The sequence below is a fragment of the Lagopus leucura genome, unplaced genomic scaffold (genome assembly GCF_019238085.1).
Source record: "Lagopus leucura isolate 7727_CA_CO unplaced genomic scaffold, USGS_WTPT01 Super-Scaffold_806, whole genome shotgun sequence".
Taxonomy (NCBI): Eukaryota; Metazoa; Chordata; class Aves; order Galliformes; family Phasianidae; genus Lagopus; species Lagopus leucura.
This window is the reverse complement of record NW_024962260.1, coordinates 2,749,948-2,766,109: the sequence shown is the minus strand read 5'-3', so window position 1 is coordinate 2,766,109 and position 16,162 is coordinate 2,749,948. Positions and strand designations below refer to the sequence as shown.

Sequence of the window (16,162 nt, the reverse complement as noted above, 5' to 3'; positions counted from 1 at the left end):
ATGGGATGGGATGGGATGGGATGGGATGGGATGGGATGGGATGGGATGGAATGAGTTGGGACAGGATGGGCTGGGACAGGATGGGCTGGGATGGGATGGGACAGGATGAGATGGGATGATTTGGGAGCTCTGCCTTGTCCTCCCTGAGAGGTTGTTGGTGCTAGACCTGCTGAGCTGAGCCTCTTGGGATGATGGGTGAGCTGAGCACCCAAACAGCCTTGTTGCAGGGAATTTTTCTCTGTGCTATTGCCAGAGCTGTGCTTCCATCCAGGCCAGAACTGATGATGTGAGCCTCCCACGGGTATTTACTGGCCTGGGAATGTCACATTTCACCCAACCCCTTGGAGCTGGAACTAGGTGATCTTTAAGGTCCCTTCCAACCTAATCCGTTCTTTGATTTGTCACGCTATAAGACCTCTGTTAAATTCTTAGTCCGTATTCCCCAACATCCCATTCGTGTTTTTGCCTTAGGGATGTCCTAACAAGATGTTTCCAGGCTGGCTGAGATAAAGCAAACACTGCCCAATCTCCATTCCGTCATTCCTTTTGAGACTGCCTCTGTACGTATGAGGATGTGCTCTGTACATAGACCAAAGCTGACATTCCCTCCAATGGAATTCATGTCAGGAGCTGGAGTCCCAGCAATTTGCAGTGAGCAGCCTTCAAAGCTGTCTGCTAGATTTTCTTAATAAGGCAGCTGTGTCTCTCCCACTTATTTTTAAAAGAAAACAAGACCATCATAAGCAAACTGAGGATGCCAGAGCTCTCACTGTGTGTTTTCCTGCAATCTTACCTAGAAGGAGCTGGCGGCACTCAGAAGGAAGCTGGAGAGATCGGAGCAGTCGTGCAGTGAGCTCAGGCAGAACACCGAGAAGCTGGAGAGCAAGGTAGGGCCTGAAAGAGCCCTCTGCTCACTCATGTCAAAGTTATGCCCTATCAGGATAAGCGTGGCCACAGAGGAAAGGTGTTGGATGCTGTGCACTGGTGGCCTTTGGGACTGATGTCACCACACTGACAGGGTGACCGTGTGGGTGCTGTTCCTTCTGCTGGCAAAAGGCGATCGTTAGAACAGGAAATGGCACATAGTTGTTTCATGTTCCCACTATGCTCTCCAAGCAGCTGTCTTGGTGACTTCTGCAAGCACCTTGAGTGGCTTTGTTTAATGGGACCAATGCTAATAATGAGGGAAAGAGCATAGCAGGATCATCCCGCTCACTGCTGCGGCTCAGCCTTGATCCGCTTTGGATTTGCTCGTTTCTCTGATCTTAGGTGCAACACTCTGCTTAGCTGTGCCAGTATCCTCACCAAGCACCCTCTTCTTCAGGGGGAAGTGACTGCTGATTATTTTGCTGTAGCTCTGCACTTTAGAAATGCAATTGTGCTCCTGAGGCTGGGGACCGCCACGAGAGGCTAATGCTTTATGACAGACCTAGAAAACACCAGCTCCCCAGGGGAAGTAAGCCTATTGTGCTTACTTACCCAAATTAAAGTTGCTGGACCTCTGGAGAGCTTTTATAGCATGTCTGCGGATTGAAGTGCCTTAAAATGCTGCTGGATGCAGGAACAGGAGTATTTGAAGCCTGCGTGTTGCCTGTTGGCCTGGCTAAAGCTGCCCCTCGTAAGGATAGTCCTGCAGAGCTGGATTAACAGGGCAGGCTGTGTTTGCATTTGTAGAAAGTGCAATTAATCTAACAGATTAATAACACCCTTTTATTCATGTGCTTTTTTTGCTTCAAAGGAAATTTCACCCCTAATCAGCTAGAAAAGTGCAGGAATCTGGTGAGCCCTGCAGGCAGCGCAATGCAGGCAGTGCAGTGCAAACAGCACTTTGCTGCAGGGAGACATGTGAGCACACTGCTGCAGCCACACGCTTTGCTGGTGGTTGCTCTTTCCTTGGCACTGCTGTTGGGTTCATGCAGGGCAGTGTACATGCTCCCTACCAAAGGGCAGGCAGCAGCCAGCTGGGAGACAATGGGTCTGTGTGTGCTCACATGCCTGGCAGTGCCCAGCCTGACACTGCATTGCCCCCCAGATCATCGACTTGACGATGGAGCTGTCAGATGAGAGGCACAAAGGTGACGTTGCTTGCCAGGTGCTGGATGGGGAGAGGGCAGAGAGGCTGCGGGGCACTCGGGAGCTGCAGGAGCTGCAGGTAGGAGAGCCCGGACAGAGTCTCACTGTGCCTGAGTGCCCCAGCAGTAGGGTCATCTGTTCCCTCCTTCCCTTTCTTCCCCAGAGCAAGCATGACGAAGTGCAGAAGAAACTGGAGTCAGTGCAGAAGCAGCTGGAGGAGGCCCAGCAGTTGGTTCAGCTGCGTGAGATGAAGATAAGTGGCTCTGAAGGAGGTAGGGCAGCCCTTTGGACACAGTGCATGCTTCAGGTGTCCAGCCAATGGGTCCCCTGTGCAACCCTGCTCCCTTGGCCCCTGGCCACCCCTCTGCATTCTTAGCATGCTGTCATTCTGCACTGCTCGCTCAGCGGTGGCTGGAAGCTCTTTCTCTTGCATGTTGAAGGCCAGGTTGGATGTGATCATGGGCAACCTGATCTAGTGCCTGATTTAGTGGTTGGCAACCCTGCCCATGGCAGTGGGGTTGGAGCTTGATGATCTTTGAAAGTCCTTTCCAACACAATCTGTTCTATGGCTCTACATATCTTGTTTGTGGGTTGGATGGGAAGACAGCAGGCTTTCTGCCCCAGGGGGCTGCTGGTGCTCACCCAGCGCTCCCAGCAGCTCAGCACGTGCTTAAAGTGATGGGGAAGTTGAGGAGTGATGGGACGTGTGCATGCTTTGCCTAGGGCAGGAGCCATGTACAGCCTTGGGTGTACAAAGCAGAGCTGTGCTCCGTGCCCCATGGGAGCCACGATACCCAGCTCTGGCCCATTTGCAGAGGACGCATGGCAGGTGCGGTTCGACTGCGCGCAGACGGAGATCGCCTTCCTCCAGAAGAGGCTGGCACAGCTGGAGGAGCGGCTGAGCGCCGAGCTCAGCTCCAGGACAGGGCTTGAGCAAAAGGCAAGAACTGGGGAGGGGGCTGCTGGATCCGGGGCTCTGGAGGCCATTCCCAAGCTTGCACTCCCAAACTGATGGTCCTTGCCCAGCAGTGGTGCTGGTGGAGCTTTCTGGGGCTCCATCAGAAAAGCGGATGCTTGCTGCTGGGGAAATTGTCTGATTTTTGCTGGCTTGAGAATAAGTACCCCAAAGTTTCTTTTAGCTAAAAAAGTCCCTTTTGCAGATCAAATTCAGCTTTGGCCAGGTGTGAGTGTGAGCGCAGGGTGGAAAGCTGAGAGGGGTGTGGAGTGGCTCAACGATGGGCCTGGGAGACTGGGAGGGGTGATGGCATAATCTGCCATGCTAAGAGCTGGTCATGTAAAGATATAGCTGTTCCCAAGCTTTGGACAGGAGACACAAAGCTGTTGTGCTTCTTGGAGAGTGCTGGGTACCAGGTCACTTCTCATAAGCATAAAGAAAAGAGATGGGTGTTATTCATGCTACATTAAAAAGTAATAAGAGAAACAAACCAGGCTTAAGAGCTTGAGTAAAGCAAAACATCCCATTTGCTTTCAGGCAGCTCATTTGGAATTACAGGCTTCATTAGTGCAAGATTTTGCTTATTTAAAGTCATTCCTTAACGACTCCGTTCCCCAGAGGGCGAGAGCTCTATGTGCTGCCATGCCCTGCATGATGCGAAACTTTGGGAAAGCAAATCCTCTGTGCAGAGCAGCATTGCTCTTGGAGGGGTTGCTCTGGGATGGTGGGGGTCTGGCTGGTGGCAGTGCCAGCCCCGTGCCATTCCCCATCTTGTCCCACAGCTGGGTGAGGTGCAGGCGGCGTGCCAGGCGGCACGGGCAGCAGCCCAGCAGCTACGGCGGCGGTGCAGACGGCTGACCTGTGAGCTGGAGGATGCACGGGTGCTCGCTGAGAGCCAGCAGAGCCGCAGCCATGAGCTGGAGAAGCGGCAGAAGAAGTAAGGCCAGGAGTGGGCCAGGGGAACTGGGGAGGGAAGTGCAGGGTTGAAGATGCTCAGCTTTCCTCACTGTGCCACATCCCTTGCTTGCTCTGCTGGGTGAGGTACCCTTCCCTCTGGGATCAGCGCTGGTGCATTGAAGCACATTTCACCACCATTGGTGGTGAAGCCACCTTTGGTGCTGGAAGGGTGGGTACTGCCATCTCCTTGGGCTGCTGGACCTGTTCTGGGGTGGTTTGGGCCAGAGGTGGCTGCTGCAGCAGATCTCAGCTCTTGGCCACTTCTGACTGCAGCCAGCGTGCCAAGAAGTTTGGGATTCACACAGTGACAACAGCACTTTGCAGAGCACAGGCATCTTGTCATCACAAAAGTGCTTGGCAGGACCAGGCTGAGATGCAGCCCTGTGTCTCTTTTGTCCAGCCGTGCTGGCAGCAGCACCATGCATTTTCCTCCAGGTTCGACCTGCAGCTGGCCCAGGCCCTGGGAGAGTCTGCCTTTGAGAGGAGTCTTCGTGAGAAGGTGGTCCAGGAGAATTCCTCCCTGCAGTGGGAGATGGGCAAACTGCAGCAGAACCTGGAGGTGAGAGGGAAGTGCTTCGTTCCTCAGCTTTGCATCCTGCAAACAGTGCACAGAGCAAAGCCATTGTCTGTGTAATCACAGAGTCAATCCGATGCAAAGCCAGCATAGTGATTCTGATTGATTAAGTTTGGCACCATTCTAGGGGGTGCCTGATGTATTCCCATAGCATTACCCTCTGTCAGAACGAGATCACGTTTTGCAAGTTAAGCCACATCCCTTTGGTTGGCTGGTGTTCTGACTTGTGCTCTTCTTCACGCCTCCACCCTCAATCCTCCCCCTGCAAGAAACTTCCAGGCTGTGCCCCCAGAGCAGGACCGTAGTGATGTTGGGGCCAGAATCCATGCTGGGAAATACGAACACAACTCTGTTCAAAATCACGTGTGATGGGGGGCACTGCACCGTGTTTCACAGCTTCCCCTGTGCCCATGCTTTCATGGGGCGGAGCACAATTATGCTGTGATTTGGCAGGTGTCAGAGCGTGGCAGCAGTGTGGTGGGCTGGGGGCTGCCAGAGCACTCTGGATGAGGTAACTGTGGTCCAGAGCAACAGAGGGGAAGGATTGCTCTGAAAGTTGGGCTGGTGTTGGCCATAGAACTGCACAGCTTCCTGGTGCTGTGGTTGGAAGCAGCCCATGCTTTGGGCGCAGTGTGCTGACCTTACTCTGTCTCCTCCCGAGCAGCAGCAGCAGGCGGAGGGGGCCAGCTTGGCACAGAAGGTTTCACAGCTGGCTGGCCGTGTGCAGGAGCTCAGTGCTCCCGGTGCCCTGGACTCCTGCTCCGTGCCCGTGCTCAAGCAGCAGCTCTGGGATCTGGAGGCCAGCAGTGCTGAGCAGCACAAGGAGCTGGAGCGGCAGACGGCCAATGTGGATCACCTGGAGCAGGTAGGGCAGCCCTGTGCGCGGGGGGATCCTGCAGTGCGAGGTGTGAGTGAGGGTGCATTCGCCTTCGGGTCTTTCAGCTGCACCAGAGGCTGGAGCTGGAGATTGAGCGGATGAAGCAGATCCACCAAAAGGAGCTCGAGGACAAGGATGAGGAGCTGGAGGATGCACGGCAGTCCTGCCAGAGGAGGGTAGGTCGGGCTGGGGGATGAGGGGTCCTTCCTCCCCAGTGGGCACCAAGGCAGCAGCCCAGGGCATAGTAGTTCAATTTTGCTTTTGCTGTTTCAGGAAGGTGGGGGAGGGGGAGTGGGAGGCAGATGGGAAGAACTCTGCTCCCGTGAGCATGTCAGTGCCATACTGCTTTGGCCGCTCGTGCTGACAGCATGTCATTCATCCTTCTCTCCCTCACTCTGCATGTCCTGTGCTCTTACTGTGTTCTTATTACAGCTCCGGCAGCTGGAGATGCAGCTAGAGCAGGAGCACGAGGAGAAGCAGACAGCTTTGCGTGAGAAACAGGACCTGGAGGGGCTCGTGGGCACGCTGTGTGAGCAGGTGAGCATGGGGCAGGGCTGGCTGCTCCACTCAACCAGCTCCAAATGCTGCACACACAGACAGGATGATGGAGCACATGTGAACATGGTGATGACGTGGCCAACTCCCCCGGTGCAGTCATTGATTCTTTGTACAGCATCACTGGGAAGGTCCATCCATAGAGGGAGGTATCTGCTTGTTTCACAAGAGACAAACAGAACACGACTAACTCTGCAGCAGCTCCATCTGCCCAGAGAAACAGTTTATCAATTGCAATTTGTGGAGGAATTCTGTCCCAGACACATTTGCTGAACAAATCCTTTTTCACTCTCTAATGTGTCTGTGGCAGTGATGGAAGCACATGTAATGGGGAAAGCACACCCAGCTGCTCTGTGTTCAATTAGAAGGCAAGGAATGGAGGCAGCTCCACTGAACAGCATTTAGCAGCTTGGTCATCGCTGCAGCTCTCATTCCCCAGTTCCTGCAGTGACAGTGAAGGGACACGTAGCACCAGGGGTAGGACAGGGTCAGCTCAGTGCCTGGCTTTGTGCTGATGCCTCCTTCCTGATGAAGTACACCGTCTGCTAGGGCAGACGTTGAGCCACGCAGGAAACAGTGCTGAACAGTGTCCAAGATAAGGTCTGTAGGGATGGTGGGGATAACAGCAAGTCGGCTCTGCTGTAGGGTTGTTATGAATACCGCCTGACATACAGTGGGCAGCATGCTTCAGAACAGTTTATAAAAAAAGGGGAAAAAAGCCAACTCAGAAAACTAATTAAGGCAATGGAGATGCCAACGATTGTGGGTTTCAGCAAATACCAGCCTGCTCGGAAGGAGGTTACGAGGTCAAACCTGCACTATTAATTTTAGCCAGGGAACAGAAAATAGGAGAGCGGGGCTGAAACAAGAGATGCTGAGGAAAAGAGATGGAATGGAAAATGCTCCCAGTCTTCAATTAGCCTGAAACCACGTCCTGGCTGCGTGGTGCTTTCCTCATTCTTTCATATGCGTAACCATGGTTGCTTTCTGTTGGAAGGAGGAGCACAGAGGGTGGTTTTTTTTTTGGAGGTGCTTCCTCCTTCCCTTCCTTAAATGGCTGCTGACAATGCTGAGCAGTGTTGGGCACAGTGCAGTGGTGATCTGCTGCTGGAGGTCCTCGTGCAAGGAGCTGGTGCTCCCCCAGTGATGCTGCAGCCTCAGTCCCACAGCTGCGGGGCTGATGGAGGTTCCCAAAGCCTTGTGTCAGTGATGTGTTAATAGCTCCCAAGGATGCTTTCCTCACCAGTGCTTCACGGTTTATCTCTTTCCCCTTTGGGCTCACTTCCTCATGCCTTTGTTCCTCTCCTTACCGTTTATCCCCAAGTTTTTCTGGCTGTCTCCATCACCCAAAGGATTTCGTGTTTCCTCTGCTGCAGCTCCCAGCATACTTTAGGGTCTTTCCCCTCCAAATTTGAGGCCACTGGTGCCTCAAATCTGGGAAGAGTGGGAGGCATGACCCTGGATCTGTCAGCACAGCCACAGTCTGGGCCATGTGAGGAGCCCCAGTGACAGTTCTGGAAGTGCCCTGGGAACAGATGGGATGGGACCCTATACGAACACTTGGAGAACAGGGCAGGCAAACGCCTTGCAGGGAACCAACGTCCCAGTGGGGAAAAAATGCAGCATTTTGCTGCAGCCTGTTACTTTTGATGCATGATGTGTGCTCAGCTCCCTGCTCTCCCTCCCAGATCGGCCACCGCGACCTGGATGTGGAGAAGAGGCTGCGGAGGGACCTGCGCCGGACACGTGCACTGCTGGCTGATGCACAGCTGCTGCTGGCTGCCCCCACAGAGCCCGGAGCCACTGGCGCTGCCGAGCTGCAGCGGCTGCAAAAGCAGGTGGGCACCAGGGCTGGGGAGAAGGCAGCAGGTGGGCGAACATCACTCTGCCCCTGGGCACAACCTCACTGTACTGCTGGTGATGCTATCTGTGTAAGGACATGACTGCTTCTCCAGGGGTGCCACTCGTGCGCCCTGTTGCAGGCACCGTGGGAAGGACTTTGTGGGTCACCATGTAGGTGAGCAGTGCTGTGCTCACGCCATGCAGTGCGTGGTGCTGGTGAGGGTTGTCTTGCAGGAAGCACTGCTCTGTAATTACGCCAACAGCAGTTAAGTGTTTTTTTTCCTTTTTTAGGCAGCCCTGTTAATTACCTTCTGTTCAGTGTGCTTTCTGCCTTCTAATAATGCAATCCAGAGGCCTTGTTTTCAGGCGTGTTGCCATAGAAATGGCTGCACACAAGGCACAAACTGCCAGAGCAGGGACCACAGCTCGTGTGCTGCAGACTGAGTGCAGACGCCCCGAGTGCCACGCACTGGTGTTGGGGTGAGCGTGTGGGCACCGCTGTGCAATTCAGGGGCACAGGCAGACACAGAGCCATGGTGTAGCCCAGCCTGAGGCTGGCACACAGGTCACTGTGCCCTCAAGTTGGTGATAGGTACCGCTGCTGCAGCATGTGCAGAGCACCAACTGGGCGGTTGACGCCAGTCCTCTGAAACCACGCAGTAATTAATCTCCATTGTGCATTTTCCCTGAAAACAAACTAATCGGGAGGCATGAGCAATTCCAACAACATACAAATATAATTGAGATAATAGTTCTGCATAAATAACAGCTGTGAGCAGCAGCTGTTCCCACCTGCACAGGAGAGAAGGGGAAGGTGAGCTCTGCAGCGGGGCCGCTGGTGTGCTCATGTCCATGCCCCATTCCCATGTCCATTTCCATGCTGCAGATCTGGGCAGCTGGATCAGTGAATGACCATGACCAGAGGGCAGCAGGAGCTCCACTTGCTTGAACTCCTGAGTGATCTCAGACACTGTGAATTGTTTTGCTCTCTTTACCACCACACTTAACAATTTCCTGAGTCCCGCTCCAGGGCTGGAAGTGATGCACAGCCGTGCTGCATTGTGCTATGAGAAGGACAGAGGAAATATTGGGAATATTGCGTTTCTATTATGCTGCCAACGCTGAGATTCTGCATGCATTAAAAATGCCTCATTGTTATGTCGTCCCTTAAATTGAAATGATTCCTAATGGCATCCATGATGAGGTTTTTCGGAGCCCGATCCGTCCTACCACCAGCCCACAAATCTCCACAAGAATAAAAACATCGCTCAAACGCCACCATTTCCGTTAATCAAAATCCATATGGTCTGAAAAAGTAGCATTGTTTCTTAATAAGTCTGAAGCATCCATTTCGTGCAGGTATTTAACAGATGGCGCAGCGCAGCAAACGAATGTTGTTCATCCATTCATACATTATGCATTTCTGGGGGTATTTCAATCTATTCTTCCCAAGTGGGAAAATTCCATTGCGTAAATTGAGAGGAAAGTGTTTAATGAGAGGTTCTGGAGATGAGTTTCTTTCTGGTTAAACTATATGGGGTTTTGGTATGATTGTTCAGGGAGGAGCTGGGAAGAGGGGGGAAAATGGCATGTGCCACTGCAAGATGGGCTCTGTGGGTATGGGAATAGATTGCCCAGGCAATTCATTGAAACAGGACGAGGCTGGATGCAGGAATGCAATTTTAAACCACTGTTCTGTGGGATCCCTGCTGCTCCAAGCCAGGCCATCACAATTCAGGTGCTTCAGGCCCCTTGTCTGTGTATTGCAACTGTTCAGAGACCTTGACGATGCTGCCAAGATAGGGAGAGTCATTGGCCTTGAGGAAAAAATGACTTCAATTTCCTCTGCGTTAAGCACTAGGGGAGCAAATTACCTACTGAACTTCTCTGAGCACATCTCACTCACCACAAACAGTTGAGGAAATGGAGTGAGGATTGCTCCAGAGCTTCATAAGACCACTTTTTATTGAAGGAGGGAGTGAAAAAAGGCAGTGAAACATCCCCACTGAAAATGGGCAGAAATGCCTAAAGGCTGGCAGTGGGGATAGCCCCGTCCTCGCCAGCGTGTGAGCCCTGCTTTGACCCTAGTACATAAAGAATGAGCACAGGAAGCATGTAGCAGGTGAGGGGTTTGCTTTCCTTTTTGATAAACAAAAGAAACCTGAGCTCTGCAGAGAAGGAACTGCACGTTCAGGTACAGCCCACGTATGTTCCTCCATCTCAGCGGTGAGGACTTTGGGGATGATGCTGCATCTTCCGGGTGTTTGCAGCCCATTTAAGATTATTGTTGTTTTAATGGCTGAGCTATAAAAACTGAGAGCAAATTAGCATTTATAAATGTGGTATTTCATGTGTATTTGCAAATGCAATTTATGCGACGTGAAAAGCCCATTTGAAAACTCCAAGTCGTGAATTGCTCTAATCAGGAATTACATGTAATTCACATAATTTTGCAAATTAATGATCCCAGCTCTATCTCATCAAGGCAGTGGGTGCATGATGTGGGGTGCATGCTTCAGCCCCAGCGGGACACGGATGGGTGTTGGCAGCACAGCCGCTGCAAAGGGAAATGTTCTGGTTGAAGCACAGCATCAAAAGGTCATAGGAGCAGTGCAGAATTGAAAAGGCTGAGTTTTGGTGTGTGAGCAGGGGAAATGCTCTGGGAGTGCAGTGCAAATAGACGAGGCTGTGCAGCGGGGGAGCAGCGTGTGTGTTGTTAACATCTCCCTCCATCTCTTGCAGCTGGAAGAGAGCGAGGCGAGGTGCGCCGAGGCCCAGCGGTCCCAGCAGGCAGCAGCCCAGGAGCTCGAGAACCTGCATGTGGAGATGGAGATGCTGAGCAGGAACAAGACCCTGGTGCGCTCCTGGGGCAGCGTGGTGCTTGGTGCAGGGATCAGCCTGTTTACTGAGTCACCTGCCCTGGCGGCTCAATGGAGAGGAAGACTGAAAGCACGCAGCATCCCTTAACTCCCCTCCAGAGTTCCTTTTCCTCCCCCTGGTGTGAGATCCCAGCCTAGCAAAGCTGGGTGCCATACTGGATCCTGTCTTGATGCACACCTTCTGCCCTCAGGCGGATGAGCAGCTCAGCCAGATGCAGCACGAGAGAGCCGAACTCCTGCGGCGTGTCAGCGAGGACCAGGAGGACCTGAATGAGCTGATGGCCAAGCACAAGGCTCTGATTGCACAGGTAGGAGCCGGGCAGTGCTAGCTCTGCAGTTTTCCCTGCCTGGAGGTTGCTTGGAAAACCCAAGCTCCAGGCAAATGGCCTAGTAGGTCTGCACAGCAGGTCCATTGGGCAGCAAATGCTGTTTAGAGAGGAAGACACAGCCCCAGCATCCCTATCTGCATCCTTATCTATCAGTACTTTCCGGAGTGTTTTGTCACTCAGAGCTTTCAGAGCACTGACAGAGAGTGCTGTGGCTTTCTTTGTAGCACCCAAAGCAGGACAAGCTCTCCCAAGAGAGGGAACCCACTGCTCCCTGTGGAGCAGCCATCGGCAGAGGGCTGGGCTGCATGAGAACTCCCAGTCTGTTCCTTAGTGGTGATGGTACAGAGCTGGGAATTGGCATTTGGAAGCACTTTGGGGAAATGAGCTTGACCATGAGGTCTGAAAATATTTGCTTTGAAAATTAGGGAAGTTGCATTCAGGCAGCAGAATGAAGCTTGCTGTGCAGTTTGCAATGCCCCTGCCTGGGAGCATTCGGGTGCTACTCTGGTCTCAGGGTCTGCTTCCATTGCTGGCTCTCTGTTCCCCAGTCTGCAACAGATATCGCTCAGATCCAGGAGCTGCAGACACAGGTGGAGGAAGTGAAGAAGGAGAAGCAGAGCCTCCAGGAGAAGGTACTTTCTGCCCTGCTGCACTGCACAGAGGTCAGCAGTGAGAACCTTTGTTGTTCTCACGCCTGGTGAACCACATGAGAGCAGGCAGCAGGATGCCATCTTCCTGTTGGAAGTCAAGCACCGAGGAGCTGCAAAGCAACCTCTTCTCCTGTAAAACAGCTGGGTTCTAATTCACCTGCAAATATCCCATACACGCCCCTGGTAGCTGGCAGGCACAGAACCTGCTGCCCCCTGGCAGGGGTAGAGATGGGATGGGGGTGAGAATGGGATGGAGGTGAGGATGGGCATGGACATGGTGATGGGGATGGGATGATCTGCCTTCACTGGGAGCTGGAGGGCTCTTCCAGCAATAGCCTGAGGTTAAGCAAGGTTTTTCCCTGCATCGCTCTTGGGAATGAAGGAGAAGCAGGGTTGTGGGCCTGGGGCAGCACAGCCTCATTGCTGTGGCTGCTCCGCTGCCCTAGAGTGCATGCCTTTAATTTTAAACACATGAGTAATCCCATTAACTTAAGTGCTTTATTGGAGCGTGGCTAAGCTGCCCAAGAATTGGAGATAGCACTCACTCACTCTGAGATGGAGTGAGCGCTTTTGTAGAGATAGGCCAGATAAAAGATGACAAATTCCCCTAGTTCTAGGTCAAATATAAATCTGAACTAAGCTTGTGCCAGGATTGCTAAAAGGGCAGTTTGCTTTGGAGATCCCGGTAACAGCTGAAGAAAAGGCTCAGTGCAGCAGCCTTTTCAGCAGAGGTGAATTGTGAATTTTTATGCCTACTGTCCTCAAAGAATGTGCTGAGAAGAGAAAAGCAAAAGAAACCCAAGTGAGTGCTGTCCTGCTGCAACATTTTCCTTTCAAAAATCCATGCTACTGTCATGAATTTATTGCACAGTGTGAACAGAAGGGCATCCTTCAGGGAGCTCTGGGCAATATTTTCCCATTGTGCCTGGCAGCTCACAGCAGGTCCCATGCTTTCCTTTTGTCTTTAGACTAAAGAGAGAGTTTGCTCGCCCTGGGGCCTTACTGTGGCCGCAGAGATCATCTCATGGTGGGGAAGGGAGGTGATGGGCACGCTGCTGGCAGCTGCTGTGACATCTCTTTCCCCAGCTACTGGTGGCACAGGCAAGTGTGGCACGCCTGGAGCAGCGCCCTGCTGAGCGCGCCGTCATCAGCCGACAGGAAGCCCGCATCCGTGACTTGGAGAGCCAGCTGGACTTCCAGGCTGTGCAGATGAAGCGCTTCGAGGTATGGCTGTGTTTCATCATGCAGGGTGGGCACAGGGCTCCTGGCAAGAGGTAGGTGCAGGGTGCTTGGCACCTGGGGAGCTTTCTGACTCCTCATTCCATCTTGCTGCCTCCCCAGGTGCTGGTGCTGCGCTTGCGAGACAGCATCATCAAAATGGGCGAGGAGCTGGAGAAGGCAGCTGAGTCAGAAGCGCGGGAGAAAGAAAGCACCAAATACTACCAGCGGAGGATGGAGGAGATGAAGGCAGACATGGATGAACTGGTGCAACGGGAGCTGGAGTCCAGCCGCCGGCGTGTGGAGCTGGTAAGAGGTCCGGGGGTTCTGCTGTTCACAGCTCCATGGTGCTGCCCATGGAACCAAAGCCATTGCTGCCACACCTTGCGTTCATTGCTCTGCAGCTGGGCTGGCAGGCCCTCTACTTTTCCACATGCTGAGCTGCAGGGCGAGCACCCAGCACAGGGTAGTGCCCATGGGGTGCCAGCCCACTGGGCAGAGACATGTAGTTCAGTCCCCACAGCGTGCCCAACCGTGGCCATGCCTCCTCTGTGCCACAAATCAGTCCCAGTCAATGTCAGCAAACAGTTAACCTGCTCTGTGTGCTCAAAGCCCTGAGCAGATTGGGAGTGCGGCAAAAATAGCTTCACCTTCATCGCACAGTCCTCTCCTGCATCTCTTTTCATGTTGTGTTTTTTCAGTAAACAAAAGGAAAGTCTTGCTTCCAAGCAGTAATTGAAAGATATTGCATTTCTTCTAGCAAGACAGCCGCATTAGAAGCAGTTATTTTATCAATAATCTTTTATTTAACAATCAAGGAGAATTCACCATTTCTTTCACCCCGAGGCTGCCAGCCTTTCTGAAGGAAGCGGTGCTTCAGCACGAATTATTCCTCAGTCGCTGTGCATGCTGCAAACAGGCTTTGTCCTTGCTCCTCCAGCCTGCGTGCTGCCTCGTGGCACTGGCTGCTGTATTTGCACAGAATGTAAGACATCTCCTGGGCACATGGCACAAAAGCCCGTGAACAAACTTGTGGCAGATGTGGGGGCTGGAGCAGCCTGGAAATTTGAGGTTACCCATCAGCTGCAGGAGGGTGGAGGGGGGGTACCGGGGACCCCCATGGAATTGCTCTGATTGCACTTCCCCAGGCATCACGGGAGAGCTGCGCTCAGGCACGCTGAGCAGCAGGCATCAATAGTTAACAGAGAGCTATTACAGCTCTGCTCCCACTAAATCCCCCATCTATTATAGATACTGCATGAATTATTCACTTAACATTACTTAAGTCATGGTCTGCACCTAACGGTTTTTTTTATTTAAATAAACAGTTGCGAGGCTGTGCACTCACCAGGCTCTGTTGGGGTTAAAGCAGCTCACAATGGGAGATGATCATTGCTCAGCTGGGATTGGGAATGGGTCTTGTTTTCCGGGGTCCTGAGAACTACTACCTCTACATCAGGCTTTCCTCCTTACAGCTCTGTCCTTACATCGTGTAACCCCGTCCCCATCCCTGCCGCTCCCAGCACGGCTGTGCGTCCCTCGCTCGTTCTGAGCCCAATGGGGGCAGCTGGGAGGCAGGCGCTGTCCGTGGTGCTGGCACCGACCTGCAGGCACGGGGGTGCAGCACCCAGCTGGTGCGTGGCGCCCAACCCATTGCAGGGGGATGGAATTAAATGGTCTTTAAGGTCCCCTCTAGCCTAAGCCGTTCTATGATTCTGTGACAGGAGCTGAGGAGCTGCCTGCCAGGCAGATGGCTCTGCCTTATGAATTTTGTAGGAAGAATGAGTTCTGAAAGCATTCCAGGCCCCGCACCATCGCATAGAGGGACGCAAGTTTTCTAATGGAGGGCACAGTTCTTGGCCCTGACTATCTCTGTCTCTTTTTCAGTTTCATGTCCTGAATTTCCCCCAAGAAGCTGCAGCTTCTCTTGCTTCACAGCAGAACCCGAGCTGTGGCATGCAGTGATGGGTGGATTTCAAAGCTAGAGTCAGTCCTGGGGAGTGTGAAACCAAGCCTGGGTCTCTTTGCTCATTACTGTCCTCATGCATTTATGCTCATCCCAACACATGAGCCCTTGCCTTGGCAGGGCAGGGAAGGATGTAGGGCTCTGAGCCACACTGCTGCACCACAACATCTTGTAAATTCGGCTGCCTTTAATGAAGCTGTGAAATTAATCAGTGTAATAATTAACTACTTCCACAGAAAATCAAAGTACAGATGCTAAAATATTCTTCACATGGATATTTGTGGAGTTTTTTGAAGGTGAGAGTCGCAGTGTAAATAACCATGTTTAAGGTTCCTTTGATGGAAGATAGCCTTTGTACTTGCAGCCCTGTTATTACCAAGCAGTCTAGAAAGGTGCAGTGTATCATAGCCTGGTATTTATTATTATTATTTTTTTATTTGCAAACTTTAAGGTTGGGTTTATTTGGGCAATTCTAGTGAAGCTGCAAAGGGTAATAGGAGAGGTTTGTGCTAATGGCCACCAGCCCAGCCCTCAGACCACCTCATAGCTGCCCTGCAGCCCTTCCTCTGGGCCCTGCAGCATTGTTCTTTCCCTTAAATGCCAGTGGTTTAGGCTGAGAACAATGACAAGGTCACCCAATGGAGCGGCCCTTTGAGGTGAGCCTGGGTGATGGGAACTGGTGGGTGATGCTCCACTGTACACGTTGATTAGCTGTGCTGTACAGTGGGCACGTGATTTCTGCTTTTCCATTGGAGCAGCAAATTGCCCAGGAAATCATCAGCACTTAACGGCTGCTAACAACACTGCAGTGCTGCTGGTGTCGGGGCCCCATCCCACTTGAGACTGCAGCCGTGGAAATGTTGTCACTTCAAACTTTGCGAGAACCCGAAAGCTAATTACTTAATTAAAAAAAAATAAGGATTGATGAATACTGCAGGTGTGTGCTAAGTTATTCAGATAGCAGCAATCCAAATTGGGCTAATTAGATTACACTTCACCTCGGGTGGGTAAGAATGCGGCAGTTGTGTTGTGACAGCAGAGCCACAAACATGGAGCAGAGATGCGGCGCTTGGCATTCTGCACATCCCAGTAACTGCTTTGCTGCTGCTTTTGCTTATCCCTTCCTAACTTATCTTCTAAGAAGTTTGGGGTTTGGGTGCTGTGTGCTGAGTCGGTTCATGTGCTGATGTGTGTCCGTGGGGAAACCTAGTATGGGATTGTCTGCAAAAACAGGCAGAAGATATATTTTATTTATTGATGATAAAATATAGATTAAGCAGACGTTTC

At 52.3% G+C, this 16,162-nt stretch overlaps 1 protein-coding gene across 1 annotated transcript in view; it reads left to right on the top strand.

The window, feature by feature from the left end:
* The window catches only part of MYO18B (myosin XVIIIB), a 44,656-nt gene that overhangs the window by 17,255 nt on the left and 11,239 nt on the right, over positions 1-16,162 (top strand). Inside the window, 15 exon segments of the mRNA XM_042865485.1 lie at positions 798-887; positions 2,033-2,152; positions 2,237-2,345; positions 2,889-3,013; positions 3,811-3,965; positions 4,421-4,544; positions 5,224-5,424; positions 5,502-5,612; positions 5,869-5,973; positions 7,680-7,829; positions 10,576-10,689; positions 10,904-11,020; positions 11,590-11,673; positions 12,778-12,915; positions 13,033-13,218. Of these exon segments, the coding sequence (XP_042721419.1) occupies positions 798-887; positions 2,033-2,152; positions 2,237-2,345; positions 2,889-3,013; positions 3,811-3,965; positions 4,421-4,544; positions 5,224-5,424; positions 5,502-5,612; positions 5,869-5,973; positions 7,680-7,829; positions 10,576-10,689; positions 10,904-11,020; positions 11,590-11,673; positions 12,778-12,915; positions 13,033-13,218 (1,929 nt within the window).